Here is a 24896-nt window from a genome sequence, read left to right as displayed (position 1 = left end):
TACAGTGGTACCTCTAGTTACGAACTTAATTCGTTCCAGAGGTCCGTTCTTAACCTGAAACTGTTAACTAGAGGCGTGCTTTCGCTAATGGGGCCTCTTGCTGCCGCTGCGCTGCTGGCACACGATTTCCGTACTCATCCTGGGGCAAAGTTCTCAACTAGAGGTAACTCTTCCAGGTTAGCGGAGTTTGTAACCTGAGGCATTTGTAACTCGAGGTACCACTGGTATTAGAAATGACTCTGAAATCTTGTTCATGGGATAGGATTTTAGAGACCCCAGAGCAAGAATTGGAGGCCATTTTCAATCCAAGGGCCACATTCTCTTCTAGGTAACCTTCTGGGGGCCACATGCCTGTCGTAGGAGGAACCAGAGGAAAAAGTGGAGAGAGCAAATAACAGAGCAATTAACCTTTCTACAGTAGGCTAGTTTCTAGAGGTACTCGCATGCCCTTCTCTATCCTTCATCCAGGCAAGCAAGAAGGATTATCAGAATTCTTGAACGCATACCAGCTAGGCAAAAACATTCAAGGGAAGGTGCAAAGGAGGGCATTGGGAGATGTGGTCTCGGGAGATGGGGTGTGACTGGTAAAGGGTTTTTGGCCTGGAGAGGGTCCTGAGAGCCAGATAGAGAGACCTAAGATCTCCCATACCTGGCAGGACTCCTAATCTATTTGTAGGCTCCCTTAGTTTTCTACATTTCCATGTTATAGCCACTTTTGCCTTCCTTTTTACACCTCCTCATATGTAGTGGAGGTTGGCCCATTAGAGGAAATGGTGCACTGTCCCAACCATATCAGCCTCCCTCAACCAGTCCCCTCCTGCCTGCCTTCTTATTTGCAAAAAGTCCATTGGCTGACTCGCTGTCAGCATCCCCCTCCTTAGTCTCTGTGCCTTGCAAGGCACAAGGGCAGCACTGGGCACAAAAATAAGATGCAGGTTGTAATATGTGCCTATTAATATCAGTCACATAAATAAAAGCAGTTATCAAAATATTGTATTGCAAACAGGGTTTACCAAATTATAATGAATTAAAAATTATGAAAATACAGCTTGGAGAAACAGATGAGGAAAGAGAGAACAACCTCTTTTGAAAGAACTAGACGATAACCTTTCTGGAATTCCTTAGCATGTTGAAATAGTATTTTTGCACTGACTTATTAAATTAGGGAAGGTCACCTTTTCATTTTATTAACAGATTAGGTTTGCCAGATCATGGACTTTGATTCTGAAAAAATATGGCTAAATCGTTCAGGAACCTATGTCAAATAGAAAATAGACTGAAACAATGTTGAATCAATTTGAGGTGGCTTAAATCTTCGGTGTTGTTGTTTTTACCGGAGGATGATTTGTTAAAGCATGGAGACAGTGCTTTAATGTGTGGTTATGTAACTCAAGGCTTGATTAGGTGGGCTTTTCAGATAAAGATGGAAAACAGAAAAATAGTTTTGAGTAAGCCTCTTTTCTCGTACTGACTACTACCCTCAAAAGCAGAGAGTGATATACATCAATAATAAGCCACGTATGGATGCCTATGAAGCCAAAATGTCATCATTCATAAGAGGGCGGTATCATCAGGTTTGGAGGAACCCCAAGATTTGTAGGAATAGGGAAGCCCAGATAGCCCAGTGAGGACCAAAGCTGCTCAGTTGCCATAAAATGCTGAAGACCTGTTGAGAGTGAGCAAGAGATGTACATCATTGGCCACCTCTGGCAGTGTTAAATCTATGCCCCATTGCTCATTATTTTCATGGTTAAATAGTTAATAGTAATAATAATAATAGTTTATTCTTTATACCCCACCCATCTGGGTGGGTTTCCCCAGCTACTCTGGGCGGCTCACAACAGAATTAATGATAATAATAATAATAATAAAACATCAGACATTAAAAACTTCCCTAAATAACCTGCCTTTCTTCCACTGTGCAATTCACATGATAGCACACATAGTTTCAGGTTGTGCTTACGTAACTATTTTTGATATGATTCTTAATGTTCTTTTATATGCCAATGGTTATTACTGTCTCCGAAGGGACTCATGGCAAAGGCAGTGGCACAGACAGGTAATATAAACACATAAACCATTAACAGTGTTTTGTCTAAATAAAAGGTTTTTCATACATTACTAAAATTAAATCATTATCACATAGTAGCATATGAGCACCAACAGATTCTCAGCTGTAGCTAAACAATCTGACTCTTAAATTAGGTCTTGTTGGATCTAGCTGTGTCTTCTGCACCTCAGCCTCTTCAAATAAGTGCCAGAAAGATAATTGCTGGTCCTTACAAAAACAAAACAACAACCCATAAAATAATATAAAGGAGGCAGAGAACTTGCAGAGTCACCCATTCTCTCCAGCCCTCTTTCCCATCCTTTTTACCAGATCTCTTGTACAAGTTAAAGAGATCTGTTCTGAGCCCCTTGCTAAATGGGGCGACTTCTCTCTCTTGTCACCATTTCCTTATTTTTATGAAATAATCTTTAGAATGTTATTGTGAAGTGGTGCTGTTGGAGCAAGCAGCTAGGCTAGATGAGGAAGGGCCATAGTTTAGTGGTAGAGTGCCTGTCTTGCACGCAGGAACTCTCCAATATCCCCAGGTTGGGTTGGAAGAGACTCCAATCCTGATTCATACCCTGGAGAGCTGCTGCCAGCCAGTGTAGACAGTACTGAGCTAGATGGGCCAATGGTCTGACTCGGGCTACAGCTGCGTTCCTCCAGACTGTGACCATCTAAACCAACCTTAAGAGAGCAAAATGCAGTAACTGTCTTCCAGAGAGAAGGTTCATATAGTGGTAAAGAAGCTGTTTCTAATATGCGGGAATGGGCTGTGTTCCACTATCATTTACATCTCAATAGTGCTGCACACATATGCAGCAAAGGTTCCTTTTTTGCAATGCATCGCACACCCTCGGTGCTCAGCCGAGTGCAATTGACTTGGCCTCGGCAATCATGGAGCAGGTGACTCGATTATGCTGAAATCAGGCAGAAAATGTCCTCTTCTGGCTACTCAAGTGAATCAGTCAAATTATCAAGTGGCAAAACCAATCTTAGGCCTTGGGCCATTGAAGCTGCCACTTCCTATAAGTCAAGCCTGCATTTTAGTGTGAAATTGTTTTCTTTCTTTTCTTTAAAAACAAAACAAACCCACTTTCATTTATTATGCTTATTTCAGCTAATCTGTTTAGCAAATATGAATTCATCACCCCCCAGGAGTCACTTCAGATGTACAATCTTCTCTGGAAGCTGTACTGAAATATCAGAGGGCCTGTCGCTGCCAATTTAGTGAGTGTCCAATCTAGGGATGACCTAAATAGGGAGAACAGAATTTCAGCGGTTTGTTTGGGGTTTGGTTCATCTTAGGGCTTTATTTTATTTTATTTGCAAAAGGCTAAAAAAATGGAGAGAGGAGATAAGGGGTGAAAATGGTATAATTCCGAGAGGGGGTATACGACAACTCATATTTTATTTATACACAGCTCAATTCTAACAATGCCTACTCGGAAGTAAGTCCGATTGAATTCAGTGAGGCTTACTCCCAGGTAAGTGGGGTTAGGATCGCCAGCATTATTCAGTTGTTGGCATCTGTATAGTGCTCTCTAGTCAGTGAACTCAAGGCAGCCTGCCATTTAAATTAATGGCATGCTATCTCATAGATGGGAATCGAAAAAGGAAAAAAATAAATGAGTGGAACGATTATGAGGAAAAAGGAACAAAGTGAAGTCTCAGTACCTAAAGAATGATGCATCCTTGTGGTGACAGCGCACGTGAATAGGTGAGGAGTCCAATGGCAGTTGGTCATGTCACACCCAGGCCAATGGAGGGGGCTCACTGTCTCTTGTTTGTCCATGATGTAATCATCTCAATAGTTCTTCACACAAGTGGAATAGCTGCTGTGGGTGGCAGTTCTGGGAGGGTGGGAGCAAAACAGCAGCTGGTCCCAGCTAAGCACATAGTCTAGGTGCTGCTATTTCACTTGTAACCAGGTGGAGAGGGGAAGCCAAATGCCGTGCCACTAGAGCAAGCCTTGCTGTCTTAGCTGCCCCTCTGATGTGGCCAGGTTGAAAGGCTGCTGGTGGAGGGAGGTAGTTCTCACTTTGAAGAACCTTTCTGCTATTAATGGTGGGCTTTTAAGGACTTGTCCTCATGCCTGTAATGTTCATAGTGATGTAGTCAGGGGAGGGAAAGGAATCAGGCATCTGCAGTGGCTGAGTGACTTACACTTGCAGTGGATCCTAAGCCTAGGATTTAAGGGTGTTTCAGCAAGCCAAGGGAGGTAACTGTAGGGAAACCAACCAGACCAGCAAAGAAATTTCTTAACCAAATATATTCATAGGTCATGTGATACTCTCTGACCCATTAACATACTTCAAGTTTAGACTTGCCACAGCCTTGTCCTCTTACCCCAGCTTGACACAAGCTCACCCTGACAGTTTCTGATGAAGGATGATGGGGGTGGGGGTAGGAATCCAACAACATTTGGAAGACACTACATTGAGGATAGAGGAAAGTTTCAGAAAGGTGAAAAAGGAGGATGATAGGTTTCAGCTGCTGCACAACAGAACCCAGTGGAAGAGGCCTTTGCTCCTGGTTCAACCACTTGTAGGTGTGTCTCTCAAAGCCCCCCACTTCCACTAAACACTTGTTAATTCCATGGTTCTGAGAAGCGAAGGTTGCTGTTGTTGATGCGGGCCAGCCATTGCTCTGAAAGAGCGGGTGTACCTGAAACAGTAATCGTGGCTTTCCACTCTATTATTAAATTAACTGCATAGGGATTGCTCCCCCTCCCCATTTCCTCCTGTGAGTTGATGCATAAATGACATAATTTACCCTCCAATAAATCTAACATCAGATCAGGCCATGGCGCAGTGTACACATACCCAGCAGTCCCATGACAGATTATTTTTGATTGCTTCAGGAGTTTACAACAGCTTGAAACCATTCAAATTTAAAGACATCATTGAAATTTTACAGTGTTCCTAACTCATGCAACAAGCAGACATAGGCCAGCCAGAGGTTTTCTGGAACAGTAGGAGCTGCTGTTAGGTGGTGTCATTCAGGAGAAGGGGTCTGGATCTGTGAGTGTCAACAATTCCAGATTCTCCTCTAGCAAACCTCAAATTATGCAATTGGAATACAGTATTCAAATGGGATCTATAAACAATATGTACTTACTGCTCAGTACCACTCTCAGTAGAATAACATTAATAGGGTATCAAAGTCTTACGTTCCAGCTATGCTTTTTCAGCCTGGAGTGGTAAAGTGGCCAACTGCAGGGCATTGGGTGTATAGAGCAGGTCTTAAATAGTAGAATAGCTTACAAGTGGGAACTGCAGCAAACTGTTGCCATATATTAATTTATTTAACAAAATTTATATACCGGATGATTGTAAAACAGCAAGCTCTATGCTGTTTACCACAATATAAAATAAAACATTAAAATTACCTGTAAAAAAATAGTTCAGTCGGGTATTTAAAACTATTAAAAAGAAAATTAAAATCAACACTAGCTAAAAAAGAAGAAGAAATAAAACACCTGTGAATGTCTGGGTAGGCATTCTTAAGCCAAATATTTAAGCAGAGGCTACATTCTCTTCCAAAGGCCACATACTGGTGGTATTTCTGAATCTGTATATTGGCTTTGACACAAAGAGTTCTTACTAGAGCTGTGTGCAAGTGGCTTCCCAGAATTCTCCACCTTACCTGTGGAAATGGAGGATAAAGCCATCAATGGGTACCAGCTGAGCCATTGGCTGAGCTGCACCTCCATGGCTGAGCTGTGCCTCAATGGGCAGGGGTAGTATTGCTTCTGAGTATCAGTTCTTAGAAGCCATAGTAGGGGAGAGTTCTCTTTTGCTCAGGTCCTGCTTAAGAGTTTCCCACAAGCATCTGGTTGGCCAGTGTGAGACCAGGGTGCTGGACTAGATGAGTCATTGGTCTGATCCACTAGGTTCTTCTTATGCTATTGTGCTGGAGAAACTGGGAAGAGTCATGCTGGTGGTGGAGGAACGTTTTGCCAAAGTTCTTCAGCAGGCAGATAACTTATTCAACCATTTATTGGAGGTAGGGCTCACCATTAGTAGTGACATTGGCTTAACTTCTTTTGTCTCTTTTTTGATGGTATATTTTGGTTGTTTCCCACAGCAAGTGGGAGTAGCAGCAACTGTGTTGGCAACCTGACTGCCATTTTGCATCCTGCACCAGAACGTAGTGTCATCCCAGGGTAATGTGGTGGTAGTGGGCAATGAAAACTTATACTAAAAATGTTGGAAAATATTCAGGGAAAACTCTGCAAAGTGGTCTTACTTTTTTAAAGGGGTGGTGGTAGAAGAAAGGAAAAATCTCAGAAGCTTTCTAAGAAAGAAAAAAAAGTTTTCTGAGAAATTCAGCTCAGCGCTAGAACTTCCCACCATATACCTTATGGGTGGGAAGGCTCTCTAGTCATCTTGAATGAACAAATGTTCCTCCTGCAGGGCCTTCCAGATCTGAAATGCCCACCTCTTCTTGTTCTATCTGTATATATGGACAAAATGACATAAAACACAGTGTTCCCATTCAATATTATGTAAAGGCTTTTAACAGTGTTTTTCTTTCCAGATATAAGAACTTTGTTTTTCCCTGATGAAAGCCACATAAAGTTTGCAGAGCTCAAGACCCTTCAAATACAAGGTGTTTACTCCTATTTATATCTTGTGTCACATACATCCCCCCCCCCCGGAACATAACTTTGCATACATATATTTTATAAAAAAGCATGTGTGTTTGTATTCCTGCATATGCATATGATTTCTGTCTGTTACCCTTGAATTATTCTAACTTGCAACCACTTGAATGGTGAAAGCTTTGGTGTAGCTGACTTGGCAATCAGTTAAGATGTGAATGGAAAGAAACACTTCTTATACACAATACATCATTAACTTACTGAGGGTTTTTGTTTTTGTTTAAGCATAGCTGTGTTGGTGCATCTGAGAAATTTCAAAACCCATAGGTGGGCAATAACTTTATATTGACCGACCAACTAGAATATCCCAAAATAGTGAACAAGTTCCTCCAGAGCCTCTTAGCTGGCTGGAGGTTAAGCAAAGCAACAGGAGGGATGTGAAGCTGGTATTGTTGAAGCTGCAAAATATATATGAATTAATAGTCTTAAGGTGGAGTGTAATAGGAGCTAGACTTACTTGGGCTAGGTTTTTCTAGGTGAAGATTTGGTGATGGCAGCTAGCTTAAGTATCCAGGTGGGCCACGTCTGTATTGCTCTGTTAATGCCATGGACTGACTTAGGGAGGTTCACACATATGGAGGGCACAAGTAGCCAGCAAGTGGTGCAAGCAATGGAAGGTTGAGGCACTCCTAGAGAGGAGCAGGAGGCCCCATAGATCCAGCTGTCCTATGTCGTCAGGCCATTGACGCATCTAGCTCGGCATATGTTGACTGGCAGTAGCTTTCCAAGGTTTCAAACTGGAGTCTTTCACAGCCCTACTGAGACATGGAGACTGAGCCATGCATCAAAAACAGGTGCTTTTCCTTTGAGCTATGGTTCTTCTGAATGTAGAAAGCTGCCTTATACCACTAGTTCATCAAGCTCAGTGTTGTCTACTCTGTGCCCTACTGAGAGCAGTTCAGGATTATAGACCTGAGTATTTCCTAGCATCTCTTTATAGATGCCAGGGATAGAATCGGGGTTTTTTAAAAGGATGTGCTGTGCCACTGAGGCACAGCTTCTAAAAGGTATGGCTCCGTTTACCCTCTATTCAACAACTTATGTGGGAATTGAACATAGGACCTCTCAAACCGAAAGGGAGAATTGTGCCACTGACTAGGCCAGGAAGCCAGATATTTAATCATCTGTCTCCGAAAGCACATTAAAATCTCTCAGTGTGTCTGCTGCAGTGTGCTCTAGAACAGCATTCTCCATGCACTTCGATATTGATTTATGTCCACTTGCTGAGCATATTGGCAGCCACTGATTTGGAGGCAGATGTTTAATTCAAGAAGTGGAACAGCTGATGTAGAAATTACTTGTGTGCCATGGGTCTTCAAACATCATGCAGCGTTGAGCACACTAAGATCCCTAAGCCAAGCTCAGAATTGCTCCCAGCACTGAATTGGAGAAACCCACTTAGTGCTATAGTTCCATCCGTGTAGTGTTAGCAGCCACAGAACCTCAGAGTGGAATGAATGCACATATAATGTGGCAAGGCCTAATAGTGGGTTCATGGTCTGAAGCCAAGCCCCTCCCCGTGCACTTTTTTTTGTTCAGGAAGCACAATTTGGGATCATGAATCCTTTGACTAGATGTTGACAGTGCATGTAGCACTATTACTTGTGAATGCAACCTTTCCTTCTGACCCATGAGATTTGCACCATAAAGAAACTGAGAATAAATCTATTGTTTAGGTTCCAGATGTGGCCATGTAGCATCTGGGCAAAGTCATCTGGGCACCTGTAACCTAAAAATTTTCTGCATGTTCCAGCATAAATGCTTTAAGTAATACCGCAACCTATTTCCTAACGACTTCAAAGGAAGCACGGCCATGCTCAGACTGAAAACATGAATTGTTTGTAATTCTTAAGCATTGAGTATATTAAATGCAATGAGCAATGGGTGGATTTGGGTAGAATATTATGTGTAACCATAGCCAAGAGACACATCTCATGTGTGCACTGTGCAGGAATTGTCAAACATGCACAATGTATGCTTTCAGCTTAAGTCTAGCATTTGGCTGATTTCTTTTTAGTATTTCTATCATCTTGTAATTTCCTCCAGAGAAAAGAAAAGAGCAATTTGTACCTTTATGAAGGGGGAGAAAATGCTAATTGAAACCATGTAATAAAAGGGTAATTTTGGGGGGGGGACTATTAGTTTTGGGGTTTGTTCTCTCATTCATATATATATATATATATACACACACACACACACACACACACACACACTATTTTAAACCGATTGTTTTTAAAATTACTTTTGTCTTTTAAAAGGCTGTAAAGTTGTGTTGTGTGTCAGCACATTCCATCTTCCCTACACATTTCATTTCTGATTTTGTTTTTATTTGCATGAATAGTTAAATCTTTATAAAAATGAGGCTGCAATTAATTGAAACAATTCCAACTGATGTTTTAATGCTTCTGTTTATGTTTTAATAAGTTCCACTGTACACCATTTTCTGCCCCCCCCTACAGTTAGGGGATGGGCGACTAATGTGCCCCCCATAGGGTTCTCTGTGAAAACAGCTACAGTGCTAATGAAGAGGAGGAGATGTCTAATCAAGCTTTTGTTAGAGGTTTGTTATGCTAGATTTATAACCAAATGTGGATATAATTTATTTATGGTCCACTGACCACAGATCCTCCTCCTCCTCCTCCTCCTCCTCCTCCTCCTCCTCCTTCTTCCTATACTGCCCTTCATCTGAGGATCACAGGGTGGTTTACAATATAAAACCACAAAAATACATACCATAATGCCAAACAAAAACAGTACTCCACACACAAGGTTTAAAAGGCCATAAGGTAACGGTAAAGGGACCCTTGACTGTTAGGTCCAGTCGCAGACAACTCTGGGGTTGTACGTTCATCTTGCTCTATAGGCCAAGGGAGCCGGCGTTTGTCCGCAGACAGCTTCCGGGTCATGTGGCCAGCATGACTAAGCCGCTTCTGGCGAACCAGAGCAGCACATGGAAACGCCATTTACCTTCCTGCCGGAGCAGTACATATTAATCTACTTGCACTTTGACGTGCTTTGGAACTTCTAGGTTGGCAGAGCAGGAACCGAGCAACGGGAGCTCACCCAGTCGCAGGGATTCGAACCGCCAACAAAGATGCCAGGCGAGCGTCCCTGGAGAGAGCATTCCATAAGCGGAGCCACCGCAGAAAAGGCTGTTGGTAGTTTATTTCTTGACTACTGCATCCATACTCTAACTTTCCTTTGTGGACCTCAGGTGGTATAAATGGCTGCCTCATGTCCTCATGATAGCTTAGGCTGAGAGAGTGTCTCGGGGTCACTGAGAATGCTTCATGACTGAGTGAGCCCTGGAAGCACCAGAGACCTGGTGCTGCCCTGACCTTTTGGACTTCCTATTCCATCATTCCCAGTCCTATCTTGAAGGCACAGGGCTGGTGGAAACTGCACTACACTGTACTGACTCTCAGTGTAGTGATGACTGCCACCTAGTATGGCTTTAAAAGGGAATTAGACAAATTCATGGGAATAAATCTGCCAATGGCTGCTAGTCATGATGGCTATATACTACCGCTACAATCACTGGCAGCATGCTCCTGAATTCCAGTCGCTGGGTAACAGAAGTGGGCAACTGCTGCAGCTTGTGTCCTCCTTTCAGGCTTCCCTTATTGATCTGGAACAGAATTATAAAATGAAGGACTAGATGGGGCTTTAGGCCGATCATTTAAGATGTTTTCTCAAAAACTGCAGAACCAAAGGGTTTGCAGCCTTGCTCCAGGGTTGAGGTGTGCTACACACTTCATCAGGTACTCCAACTGGCTTGACCACTTAGGTACATTCATGGGACTGGCAGATCCATGGCAGAGCTCAACTTTTCCCAACTTGGTGCCCTCCAGATGTTTGGGGCTAGGGCTCTTACCAGCCCCTGCCAATAGACTGAGATAATGGGCGTTGTAGTTGTACAACATCTGGAAAGTCACAGATTCTCCACCCCCAATTTATTTATTGAAACCAGCCGGTTATATTTTTGCCCTGAAGGTCAGCAGCGACAGTCCTGTCATTAGGCAGACTAAGGAAACTGCCTCAGGCATCTGACTTTGGGTGTTGTAAAAGGCAGCAAGTTCTTAGTTACTAAGTTTATAAATTTGTTGTATTTTAATGGCCAGGGAGTGGGAGGGCTGCTTGTGGAAGTTTCTGCCTGATGTGCCCAAATAATCTGGTTGGCCTAAAGTACAGAACACCTTTGACTTTGGGAGAGAAGACTTCTCAGACAGCAAAATGTGGTAGGCCTCCCTTTCCCTTTATCCCTCCAGATGTGGTGAGACTACAAGCATCACCATCCCTCTCCCTCAGTGGTGGAACTGGCAGGGCAAAAAGCCAGGAAACAAAAATCGCTGGGAGCCGGAACCAATGAAAAGTGGAACCAACTAATGCTAGTTTTGTTCCCCATCTTCCTCCCTGCTGAGTTCCACAAGGGCAACACAGAGGCCAAGGAGACCAAGGATGTTGGCAGGCAGGTGGGGGCCAGAAGAGGGCAGACTGAGGTTTGTGGCATTTGCCCCACTGGAGAAGCCTCCACTGGGTGCCAACTGTGATCGATGGGAATTGTCATCCAAAACACCTGGAGGCAGAAATCTGGGGAAGGCTGGGCTCTGCCCCAAAGGCTACTTTGAGAAACAGTGAACTTTGTTTGCCCCCCTCACACCAACACAGCCACACCAACAGAGTCCCCCCCCCCCATTTGTAAACTTATTCTTAATGGGAGGATTACCTGAGTGTTTGTTTTCACCAAAAGCCATAATGTAATCTCAGACCTAATACTCTGACAACCGTGCACTAATTAAAACTACAATTATATATATATATACATATTGCTCAAACAAAACGACTTCATAAACATTACCACAAACTGTTTACCCTCCCCACCAAAAGGAAAATAGGAAGGAAAGGGGGAGAAAACAATTTATGCTCGCTAATACAATTTCCCATTAAAGCTGCTGCCAGGTAAATTAAAAAAAAAACCCTCTTGAAATAGTAAGTAAGTGGGAAATTAATTCAACAGTTTAATCTAGAGCTAATAACAGTTGCAAGCTCTGAAAGAGATTGCTACAGCAGGGAGTTAATTAACAGCTTATTCCCTATTTGATAAAAGTAATCCACTCTAATTCCAGTGTAATTTACCTCAATGTAATATAAAATCACAAGCTGCTTCTGGTGCCGGTAATAATTAGCCTTGTCCTATGGCCATGTTGACAATGAAAGTCAGCAGTGGTATTATTATTATTATTATTATTATTATTATTATTATTATTAGGATGGCGACTTAAATACCTACATTTGAAGATTCTCTCTGAAATCTTCTAAATGTGTTGCCCTCAGTGTCTTTGTCTAATTATGGCAGCCTTCCCTCTCCAGATGTTGCTGGACTACAACTCCCATCATCCCTGACCATTGGCCATGCTGCTGAAGCTGATGGGAGTCAGAGGTCCAAAGACATCTGGAGGACAGCATGTTGTGGGAAGGCCAGTAAATGGTGTGGTCCTGCATCCTCGTTTGCACCATCTCTACTTAACACCTGGAGACTGAGCAAAAAGAAAACAAGCGCAATCCTGAAACTGGTTGCTTAATAGTTTAGAACCAGAGCCCTGTTCAAATGACTCAAAGAAGCCCTGTAGGGACATAGGAAGCTGTCAGACCTGGAGATTCCAGAAATTGAAATTGGAACCTTCTGCATACATAGCACATACTCTGCCACTGAGCTATGGCCCTGCACTTGATCAGCTGTGCTCCCTGCCGCCATGCTGCATTTAGGCATATCTTGTATTCGTACACATTGTGTGAGTGCCCACAGAGGCCTTTTGTTCTTAGGGAAGCTTCTATGTCAGGCTTCCTCCACCTCAGCCCTCCAGATGTTTTTGGTCTACAACTCCCATGATCCCTAGCTAGCAGGACCAGTGGTCAGGGATGATGGGAATTGTAGTCTCAAAACATCTGGAGGGCCGAGGATGAGGAAGCCTGTTCTATGTGACGTGGAATACTACAAAATCAGGGTTCCAGGTCATGAGGAAGCATTTGTGCAGGCCCCCTTCCTGCACATTTTCATGCTTTACCCATGGACACCAAAGGGTGGGGCTAATCAAAGCACAAGGTGTTTGGGAACAGGGCTAGAGGGCACGCCTTGCTCTCAAGTCTTGAACTCTTGTTGCTTTAATTGAATGAGGCTTGGGATAAGCTAAGACCAGGGGTAGCCAATTTGGTGCTCTCCAGATGTTGTGGGTGGGAGCTGATGGCAGTTGCAAGTGTGCAGCATCTGGGGGCCATACCTGCCTTAAGAACTACTTCTTAAGGCCAGCACCAGAGCTACTCTCTTTTTATCCCACCAGCATTAGAGGATTGTTGAGGCCTTTTCCGTGGTAGTGCCTGGATTGCGGAAGTTGATGCCCTGGGATCCCCAGATTAACAGCTAAGGTTATCTGTTTTAGCAGGCTTTTGATATCAGATGGTTGCTGTGCTTTTTAAATGCCTACCCATGAATTATCAATGCTGCTTTCGGTGTTTTATTATAACGATGGTTTTTCTGTGACATTTTTATTGGTTGCTTTAATCAGTTAGCCATTTTGTGTATATTGTATGGAAAAGTAGGATATAAATATAGTGAAATAAACAAAATTATGTTTAAAAGTGCTTATTTTGCATAATTTATTCTGGGTTGTGTTTTTTTAAAAATATATATATATTATCAATTTATTTCATTTATAGCCTCCCTTTCTTGTGCTGCGGAATTCATTGCAGTATACACAGGGAATCCCAGATGCTCTCTCATCCAAACACAGACCTGACCTGGAACTGTTTAGCTTCAAGCACACTTGTTGCATGAAGAGTCACGTGGTCTGAAACCCAGTAGAAGACCAAGTAGCTATATGGAGCACTGACTTAACAAGTGGCAATCCTGCTCCTACCTGCCCCAGAAAATGTTTTAAAGCTGGGGTAGGGAAGCTTTTTGGCCTGGCTGGCATTTTATCCTCACCCCATGGGCTAACTGCCATGTAACTGACAGGTGGGTTGTTCAAGCCATCTGCTCTTCACTGAGAAGTGAAGAGAGAAGTCCTGCTTTCTGAAGAGTTCAGGTATGTGAGCAGCTGATCTAGCCAATATCTACCGTCACAACCTGACATCACATATGACATCAGGTGTGGGGCAGTGTAGATGTGATTTGAGGAAAATGGCCTCATGGACCAAATGAGTATTGGCACGCCAAATTTGCCCTGTGGGTCAGAGGTTCTCTACCTTTGTTCTAAAGGAATTTCAAGAGAGGAAGTGCAAGTGGGATGGGCTTTTTCTTCTCACACAACTTCTGATGTAGTTAGGCTTCAGGCTGATGTTCTCTCCATATGTTGCCCAGAAAGTGTGGCCAAGTTTCAGGAATGATGAGAGTTGTAGTCCATCAATGTCTGGAAGACTCCAGATCCCCACTCCAGGTTAGAACTTACTGGGCATCTCAGAAAGTTAGGATGTGGATATAGATATCAGTTTGTGTGCCCATAGACACTCCATTCCTTCTCTGAGTGCCACTGCTGAATAAAACTCAGTGGGCATCCACTATGACCAGGGCCTTCTCTATATGGAATGCCTTATCTAGGCAAGTATCATTAGACCTTAACACTATGTTATTTTAAAGACCTCGCTCTTTCAAAAAACCTTTGGTTGCCAGGGTTCAACTTTTAGATTTTAACCTATTGATTGATTAATTATGGGAATCTGTTGTGCTTGCCACTGCTATGGGATGGAATGGTGCTTTCTGTAACAAATGTTTATTTTTCGTTGTGTGTTTCATGATGTTTCCATTGATTTTTTACTTGTGACCTGCAAAGTGATCAAAGTGAATCAAGTATAAAAGCCAGAATAAAATTTAAAACTAAAAATATATATAAAATATATAAAAAGGCAAATTTAACTGCAGATAAATCTGTCAGTTTCAGTTCTCCAAGTCTCTTCATTTGTCCAGTGTTTAATTTAGTTGTGCAGATTTCCGCAATGATTTTGATTTTTTAAAAAATCTAACGAAGATTTTAATCAAATATACATCTTTGCAACTAGTTTCCCCACATATATCACATTTCTATGTTATTTTCAGCAATATAAGCATTTTTTAATGCACACTTTACCATAGCACACACACACACTTTTTTTTTTACAGGTTGCTTAGCTGGGGAACTGCATTGCAAAATTCAGAGAAGTGTGAATTTCTTAAAGACAACTATTTTTTTAGTTCACATACGGTTTTAAAAAGTTCAGATGTTCTAGGTTTGCCTTTAAACATGAACTAAACCAGTTTTATCCCCCATCCCGAGATCTAACACAACCTACCCTAATAAAAGTTAGGAACACAGATTTTGAATATCTGTAGTTGCTCAGAAAGGACACGTATAGGAACATAGGAAATTGCCTCCTACCAAGTTAGCCTTTCAGTCCATTAGCTCAACATTGTCTATACTGGCAATAGCTCTCTAGTGGAGTGAACTTTTTCCATCCCTATGCAGAGATGCCAGGGATTGAACCTGGGACCTTCTCCACGCAAGCCATGTGCTCTACCACTTAGCAGCAGTCCTTCCTCATCGGTACTGTGTGAAGCCTGTGTCACACATCTCAGGTTTGAAATAAGCCAAGCAAGCGGTATATTAGCAAGCCTGATTTGTAGGGGGCTTCCTCATTGTTTCATATATTATCTCCCCTGCCCCTGAGCTTTTGCGATAAGGCTCGGATAGATGTCAGAAAAAGAGATCTGCAGTCTGTGGTAAGTAATATTTTAAATCCTCCCATCACTGATCCGTTTGGAGTCGTTCAACAAATGTAAGTAGGGTTTGCTTTTGTTCCGGCTGACTTTTGTTCAATTCTATTAGCATCGGACTTCCTTTAATGTATCCAAAGTACTCCCCGTCGCTTCCTATTACAGATATCTATCAATTAGACTTGACTACATTGTAATCTCTTTACCACCTTCCTCTTACCCTCTCTGAGGCCACTGACCATGCAGGAAATGATAATATTTAAGATAAGTGGGTTTAGTGTGAACATGGGCACCACTGAAGGACTTAATCATAATTTGAAAAGGCTGTTTTGCATAATATATCACTTTGACACTGAGAGTAGAAATAAGTGGTGCATGACATTACTCTATCCAATTAGATGTTAACAAGGGTTAAATGGTGTGTGTGTGTGTGTGTGTGTGTGTGTGTGTGTGTATGTATATATATTCTATCTAATATTTGTATACTCTGGAACTCCCTACCTATTGATATTAGGCAGGTGCCTTCACTGTGTACTTTTTCCGCAACTGCTAAAATTGTTTAGTTTAGGGAAGCCTACCCAGACACGCAGTTTTATTTTGTATATTTGGTTTTCAAAATATGTTGATTTTATCTTTATTTTGATCATTTCATTATGTCTTTATTTGCTATTTATAAAACGAATATTTTATGCCACGTTGTGTAAACCGTTTTTAATTAAGCGGTTGGGATAGCTATGTGCCCAGATAGGATGACTACTATGTTGCAGGAAAAAAAGAGAAAAAGTTTTTGCCAAAAAAAGCAGAGGCTACTGATTCGCAGTTTGCACATGCTAATTCATATGTATAGGTGCAAATTTAGAAATAACTATTCCAGTGTAAATAGGAGCACAATATCTCTCTCCCTGAAGGAGCAGGTATGTAGTCTGGCAGTGCTAGATCTGGCTCTATCACTGGTGTCATTAGAAGCTAGGGGTGCCTTTTACCAGCTTCAGATGGTAAGGCAGGTACAGACTTTCCTGAATTGGGTTAGCTTGACCACAGTACTCAAAGCATTGGTAGTAGGATTGCTGCAATGTGCTCTATGGAGGGACTACTCTTGAGGTTGGTTCAGAGGCAGCAGCAGCAGTTACTAGGTTGCTTGTGGGAACAAACTCCTGCTAGCATATAGCACCTTGTTTGTGATATTTGCAATGGTTCCCAAACAGCTATCCAGCAAAGTTAAAGGTCTTAATAATGTATACAACCTTATACAACTCGGGGCCAGGTTACTTGAGAGACCACCTTATAGGCCCAGTAGTTCACAGTGTTCTGCAGAATACTTGCTCCCTGAAGTACTGGAAATACCAGAAGCCTGCTGCACAGTAACCTTCAGAGCAGGACTTCCAGTGGGGCTGCCCCTGTTCTGTATTCCTGATATGTCAAATGCCCACTGTGTACCCTCCAGAAACAATTGGAGACATTTTTCTTCCAACAAGCTTTTTCAGCTAAATGAAATGGTCTTTGCTGTAGATGTTGACTTTGTCATGTTTTTAAAATTGTACTTGGTGTTTCCTCACCTGTTTTTAAAAGTAATTCAGCTTTTTTTTAAAGGCATATACCTATAAATTGCCTTGGGACATATATTTGGAAGGCAATTAACACATCTATAAAAAAATAATAATCTCACTGTAGTGGTGGAAACTGTGGTCAAGTGGCCTGTGTGCTGCTCAGTCTGCTGTCCTGGTGTTCACTGTTGATGGGCCAATTTCAAGGCTCCTACTTTCCCTTCTAATGATCTTTTATCTTTAAACCAGACTTGGACCAGACAGCCCTTCAAATAGACAGCTCCTACAAACAGAGCTGTATCGTTTGTAAAGTAGGGCATATGGCTGCCATAATCATAACCCCCAAAGATTGATCTGGTTTTTGAGGGATGGAATACTAAGACCTTTCATTGAATGGGCAGGGTTCTTTTCAAATATTGGATGACAAGGGTCTTTCTTAACTAAAAAAGGAAAAGGAAAAACAACCATGTTGCTTCAAGTGGCATTCCAGTCTACCCATGAAAATGTCTCTGGCCTTCCAAAAGGTCTTGAAATCCCTTCCCTCTAACTCCACCTGAGAGCCAGCTGATAGCTCCTCCTCTACCACCACATTTGTAGATGACAAATGGTCCTGTAGAAGGCAGATATTTGGTCCAGCTTTATTGTTTATCGAGATGGCTAGATTGTCTGTCTGTCTTTCTGCCTGAAAAGCTCATTTACTTTACCTGGCAGAGGCCACAATGAACTGTCATACTTATGTCCCATTACTCCTGAAGAATAAAGAGGATACTTATTTTTAATAGTCTGAAACTCCTCACTAACCTAATGGATGTTTGATATTCAGATTTATTTATTTTTTATTCAGTCTCTTTCAACCCAATGAGGTAAATTGAGACAATTAACTCACACATTGTTTCCTGGGGGCAGGAGGAATGTGACTAGATAAAAGTGCATGAAATTAAGTTGTCCATGTCTATTCTAGTAGAACCACCTAACATCACTGTTAATAACAGTTACATTTCCCTACTACAAACAACTCTGTTCACCATAATGTGAACACCTTTAAAAGTTGCTGAAATCAGCTCTATAAAAGACTTGGGAGTCTGGGAGTAATTTACCCCCCTCCATATAAATTTTCAATTAAATAATTGGCTTTCTGACTTTAAAAAAATACATAGATTAAAAGAAACTGCTAATTGCTTTCAAATGCACTGGCTGAGAAGACTTCTTCTAACCTAAACAATGGCTTTGATTGAAATACAATTTGGCAAGTCATTAGGCCCAAACTTGATGTTGAATAGCTTTTAACATTTTGGAGAATAAATGTTGAAGTTGAATTAGCAAAGAGACGCATCTTCTGTCTGTTTTCAATAGATGATCCACATGATGAAATGCCTTTGTGCTATGTGATATTCAGAAAATAAGAATGCAGTAGAGTTGAAGCACTTGTATATCCTGTTGTTTTCAGTAGGGGAAAGAATCAAGCTTTGCTTAATTCTGCCTTTGGTGGGCATTTAAAAGGTGCTTTTCTTCCAGAATCAACCACAGGCCATGAAGTTTAGGGCCAGCTGCAATCTCAGTTTAGCTACATGTGGCCTTCCAGGTCCCAGAAGACTCCAAATTCAATCCCTAGCTTCACCACCAAGGGCTGGGAAAGAACCCTGCCTGAAATCCTGACAAACTGCTGCAGGTCAATAGACTGTACTGAACTAGATTGACCAATGGTCTGTCTTGGATAAAGCGGTTTCCTATTTTCCTTTGTTGTCTCTCTAGTCCCAATCTGTAGTCTGATTGCCTGAAAATGGGTCTATTTATAACCAGTTTTCTGCGTTCCTCAGTTCCCAAGCTGAGCTGAAAAGAAGCAGTACCACCTCTGGTTGCATTTGGGTGGCAGTGTAGAGATGGCACTGATAATGCCTTCTGCCTGATTGTTGCCTTGATGGTTCAAGGAATAAGGCACATTCCAAACAAACTGACCCGTCAAAACGTATGGGTAGGTCATGGAATTTGTAGAATTCTACAACAATTCAGCGCGGGTGGCGCTGTGGGATAAACCACAGAGCCTAGGGCTTGCCAATCAGAAGGTTGGCGGTTCAAATCCCTGCGACGGGGTGAGCTCCTGTTGCTTGGTCCCTGCTCCTGCCAACCTAGCAGTTTGAAAGCACATCAAAGTATAAGTAGATAAATAGGTACCGCTCCAGCGGGAAGGTAAACAGCATTTCCGTGTGCTGCTCTGGTTCGCCAGAAGCGGCGTAGTCATGCTGGCCACATGACCCGGAAGCTGTACACTGGCTCCCTCGGCCAATAAAGTGAGATGAGCGCCGCAACCCCAGAGTCTGTGACTGGACCTAATGGTCAGGGGTCCCTTTACCTTTTTACAACAATTCAGTTCATTTCCAGTTAAACAGGTGCATGCAAGACTTCCCCTGGTTTCTGTAAGCAGCAGCCTAGCTTTCCCCACTTTTTACTTATTTCAAGGAACTATTACTTAACTTTGAACCTAATTTATTTGTAAGATGTACCATAACTGCAAACCAGCAACAAAAAAGACACTATGCATTAATAAAGTACAGTAAATGTTCTGACATTCACATCTGTTTTCACAAAGCCCAAATGCTAAACCTGGTTCCTAATAATAATAATAATAATAATAATAATAATAATAATAATAATAATAATAATTTACTGCAAGTATAACAAAAAGAAATAAAAAAGAAACAACATCAACTTACATTAACAATAAGAATAATCCTAATTTGAATATATAGTTATATCAGCAGTTCTTATGTTCAAATAAATATGCAAATGGTATTTATGATTATATGATACACATTCTAATGTAGAAAGGGCAGTACAATCTTCAGACCATTATTGGATAGTGGGTGTTTATACTTCAAACCTTGAAGCATAACTCTTTGAAACCACAAGGGCTTGCTGGGCAATCACTTGTAAACACTATTGTACCTGTGATAACACAGTGCAATGTTACATGCAACTCCAAGGAATATGTTTTTATTTCTTACATTTATACTCTGCCTTTCCTTCTCAAAGCTCAAAAGTATTTAACTGAGCCTTTTGGACATTATCATACCAACACATACTGTCAATTAACTGCAAAGTCACTTAATATATACAACCCCTACTTTTGTTGTTGTTGTTGTTGTTTTAGGGCCCTTTAACACCAAGATAGATTTTATTCCTTAAAGTGTACATGCACAGGTGGATAGCAGATGTGAAGGCAAGCTTTAAAGTGTGTTTACACGGTGAATGATTGCACTTTATTCTCTCCAGCCTTGTATTATGTACAGTTATGTTAAAATAATGAATACTTTAAAATAACGAACTAAAATAATGAATAAAATATGTTCTTTTTCCAGCTTGTTCCAAGGGTTTGCTTATACTCCCAGTGCATGCATCTTGTATATTCCTTAGACAGCTCAACTTCCTTACTTAGATGAACATTTTTCTTGCATCCCCTTAAGAGAGACGTTGTTTACTCTTATACTGCTGCCCTGTTTCTCAGCTACAAAAGCTCCTGAAGTGGCTGTTAAAAAACCTGAATGCACCAAATGTAAAATCCACAATTAAAACTAATTATTTAAAATGCAGCTGTCTAAAAACCACACACAAAAGACAGCAAATGGGGAAAAACACAAATAACGCTGGGGAGTTTGTGTGCTGTAGTGGTTGGCAGTGGAGACCTGGACCATTGGGTCGACTGAGGCACTGCCCCACCAGCCTCAATCTGGTCTCAACTACCTTCCATATGCCTGCCTTCTTTCTTACATTTAGGCCAAGGGGTAGCAGTGTCTGTTAGCTTCCTTTTCCGTAATCTCGTTGTCACCCTTGTAGAAATCTGCAAACAGGAAGATGAGGAGAAAACTAATTGACTCTGCCTGTCATTGGCTCTGACTCCAACCACTATTGGGCTCCCTGCCTCCTACCCTACCAGTTCCAATGGGCACCAGCCACCGCTGGTGGTTAGAGTATTTCACTTGGACTGGGGAAACCAAGGCACAATCTTTTGTCAGCTATGAAGCTCCCTGAGTGACCTCGGGGTAGTTCCTATATTTAATCCTAACTACAGGATTGTTAGGGGACATGGGTGGCGCTGTGGGTTAAACCACAGTTCCTGGGACTTGCCGATCAGAAGGTCGGTGGTTTGAATCCCCATGATGGGGTGAGCTCCCGTTGCTCGGTCCCTGCTCCTGCCAACCCAGCAGTTCGAAAGCACGTCAAAGTGCAAGTAGATAAATAGGTACCACTCCGGCGGGAAGGTAAACAGTGTTTCCGTGCACTGCTCTGGTTCTGCAGAAGCGGCTTAGTCATGCTGGCCACATGACCCGGAAGCTGTACGCTGGCTCCCTTGGCCAATAAAGTGAGATGAGCGCCGCAACCCCAGAGTCGGTCAAGACCTAATGGTCAGGGGTCCCTTTACCTTTACCTTTACAGGATTGTTGTGAGGTTAAAATGGGGAGAGATGTGAAGTGCCTTGAGCTCTTTAGAGAATAGGTAGGTTACATGTGTATAATATATATAGGCTCTTTACTGGCAAATAATGGTTCGCGTGCTAATTGTGTAATATTAATTCAGATCTTTTAGTTTTTATGCTTAGGTGGCTCTGGATCTTGTATGCTACCTCAGCCCACAGCTTACTGATTGTTGTCTGCCAGTCATCTATTTTTGTTTATTCCTGGCCAAGGTGAACAGATTTTAACTCAGGGGTTGCCAACATTTTTAGGCCTGTGAGCACATTTGAGTGAGCGCTATGAGCAACACCCTCTCCAGTTAGTTCTCTCACCTCCCCATGATACCTCCCCCAGGCAGAGAGAAAAAGAGAGAACGTGCACTTCGCTTTTCCAAGAGACCTTGGTAAAAGTCAAATCTAACGGGCTTATTCCAAGCCTTGCAAAGCACTTAGCGCTGAAAGAGGAAGTGAAAAGAGAGTTACTCTTTCTCCTTCAGGTATTATGTACTTTCCAGGGAGAAAAAGGTAACCTGACAGATTGTCCAAGTGTCTCTATTTTCCAGGGACAGTCCTGGATTTACAGAAGCTGTTCCAGTTTCTGATTTGATCTCAAAATGTCCTGCTTTTCCTCAGGACATCCCTATTTTAATCAGAGAAATATTGGATGGTATAGAATAGGACTTCCCAAGAGCTGTTTTTTCAGCCAGAACTCACCGGAACTCAGTTCTGGCACCTCTTTTTCTAGAAAAATAACATTGGACTTGCCCATTTTCATTGGAGAAATGTTGGAGGGTATGTACCCATCTTTACCACCGCATGACTAAGGGGACAATGAGTGAGTGAGTGAGTGTAAGTGTATGAGAGAGAGAGACTCAGGGAGGGGAGAAGCCTTTTTGTAGGTGCCAGGGAAAAGTCTCAAGAGTGCCACTGCACCTGTGAGGACCACGTTGACAGCCTCTGCTCTGACACTGGCTTTGCACCCTGGATTCTCCAAGGCTCTTCTTCTTTTACTGAGTTGGACCACTGGACCCTCCAGCTCAGTGTTTTCTGTTCTGCCAAGCAACAGCTCTCCAGGATTCAGACAGGAGTCTTTTTTGTCCCTACCTGAAAATGCTTGTTATCAGACCTGGGACCGTCTACATTCAAAGCATATTCTCCTACTGCCCTTCCACAAACATTGATACATCTAGCAGTGCATTATCTACACTGAATGCCTGTGGCTCTCTAGTTGTCATCCTCCCCGAGCTACAGATCCCAGCCCTACCTGGAGATGCCAGGGACTTTCCACATGCAAAGCTCAGGTGCTCTACCCCTGAGCTCCAGCCCCTCCTCTGTCTGCCACACCATGCATTAAAGCACATTTAAAGCACACGGCTTCTTTCAGGGAATCCTGGGAATTGCAGTTTGTTTGTGGTGCTGGGAACTGTAACTGTGTGAGGGATAAACTACAGTGAGGGATAAACTACAGTTCCCATGATTCTTTGGGGGAAAGCTGGCGTGTGGTGACCTCAGGCTCAGTTGCTGGGTCCTCAAAAGGGAGTCAGTCTGTTTTGAAACCAAAACTTTGCAACATTAAACGGTTAGAGCTTTGAAAATTTGCTAACTTTGAGAAGTTGCTAACTTTGAGAAGTTGGTGATCTTTCTGGCCACCTATGAATTTGCATTTTTATTACACATGACAACATTATTATTGATGTGTGTTGAAGGCTTGTAATGTGAGTTGCATGATCTTATGAAAATCAGGCCTTTTTGGGTGGTGCTCTGAAGATGAAACATGGACTATTTACTTTTTGCCATAATGAATACTAATGTACCAGGGGACAAGCAAGACATCTTTGCCGTCTGTTCGCCTTGGCCAGAAAGAAACAAAAATAGATGAATGGAAGACAACAATCAGTCAGCTGTGGGCTAAGTGCAATTGGAAGTTCTGACTAAAGCCAACTGATACCCAGACCCACAAACCTCTCTTGTCTCATTTTTGCTGTGACTAAATAAAATAGGAACAGACAGCAAATTGTCCTGTTTCCAGGATTCCTGGTGGGAGTTCTGCATAATAGATTCGTTGTTTCTGCTTATGTTTACATTGCTTTTAAAAATAATAATCTCATAATTAGTGATTGTTTTGTTCATTTGTATTGGGAGTTTTCTTCCAGGAAGGGGGAAAGAGCTCATTTCCTTGAAACAGATCGTTCTTTTTCTCTCTCCAGGATTCAGACTGTGCTTTCTTGCCTATGCAAAAGCAAACTAATAAGCCACGAAATGTTCCAATAAAACATAAACCATTGCTCACTTGCTTTGATAAGGCTGTGTGCTTACCTTAAACAGTAATTAGATAGAGCAAGATGTTCTTCTGTTTGTTTTTGTTTTTTGTTTGTTCAAAAGAGGAAGATAAATTGGTTGTTTACAACCGTTGGGACAAAATGTATCTCCTGTTATTCTTTTCGCTTTTCCTTACTGCCCAGCAATTTAAGCTATTTATTTCTAAAATGTGCAGCCTGCCTTTACATTATTCTGGGTTTTTTCCTATAAACTACGGTATGTGTCCATGTTTAAAAGTGACTGAGTTGTTATTATTATTATAAATTTTAGTTTTGCAATATAAATGAGGAGAAAAGAAACATGGGCTGCATTGAGACATGGGGCTGATGGTGTTAGTTTTACTGGTTATAACTCTGTAGCTTATGTCCTAATTTCTATTGTTCCTTTGACTTCATTAGCTGTTGCATTATGGAACTGTTGCTTTTCAGTAAATATACCACCACGTCACACTGAATTTTAAATGGCAGGAAAGTACTGCATTCTTTGATACTGCCCCAAATTTAATCTAATGCAATTACAGCACAAAACTCCTGTGATTTTTCAGGTTAATAGTGTTGTAAATTGCCCCTCCCCCAAATAACATAGAAATGCATGCTAAATGTCTGCTACATTCCATTAGATTTCCAGAAGTGGTTTTTACGTCGTGTGAAAGATAACATAATATGAAAAAAAACGAATAGGTAAGGAAATATTTCAAAAACCAAATAAAATGCTGTCTGATTGCAGCCATTGTTAGCTGACACTAAGAATAAAAATATTCCATGTGAAACTAGCGATGACTGCCCATTCCCAAGACTTTCTCCCTCTGCTGACTTCGCATTTTTCTTAACTATTTGTTTCCTTTGGAATCAGCAACCCTTTCTACCAGTCTTCTCTTCCTATAAACTTCTGGTGGTATTTCTGCCATCGGAATCAGTTGTGCAAAAATAATGTGTCATGCACTGGTTTGCAGAAGACCCCCCTTTGTGGGGGGAGTGTTGTAAGTTAGGCTTGATAACCTTCTTTTGCATTCTGAGATTTTCTCAGAATAAACAAAAGATCCTATTGTGGTGGTTGGCAGCTGGAGGACTTTGAACTACAGCCAACCCATCCTTAGCCCACCACTTTCGCCTTCATCAGGGAAAGAA

The 24896-nt window shown here is 41.9% G+C and overlaps 1 protein-coding gene across 10 annotated transcripts in view; it reads left to right on the top strand.

The window, feature by feature from the left end:
* DACH2 (dachshund family transcription factor 2) overlaps positions 1 to 24896 on the top strand; it is a 333298-nt gene that overhangs the window by 180415 nt on the left and 127987 nt on the right. For 7 of the 10 annotated variants that reach the window (XM_083484718.1, XM_083484712.1, XM_083484714.1 and 4 more), the window contains exon 3: positions 6593 to 6664. The exons of the other annotated variants lie outside the window; for them this stretch is intronic. In XM_083484718.1, coding sequence (XP_083340844.1) covers positions 6593 to 6664 — 72 coding nt within the window. The remainder of the gene's footprint in view (positions 1 to 6592; positions 6665 to 24896) is intronic. 10 annotated transcript variants of the gene reach the window in all.

Source organism: Podarcis liolepis (assembly GCF_965112155.1).
Source record: "Podarcis liolepis genome assembly, chromosome: Z".
NCBI lineage: Eukaryota > Metazoa > Chordata > Lepidosauria > Squamata > Lacertidae > Podarcis > Podarcis liolepis.
Note: the sequence above shows the minus strand (reverse complement) of the source record. Positions and strands in the feature narration are given on the sequence as shown.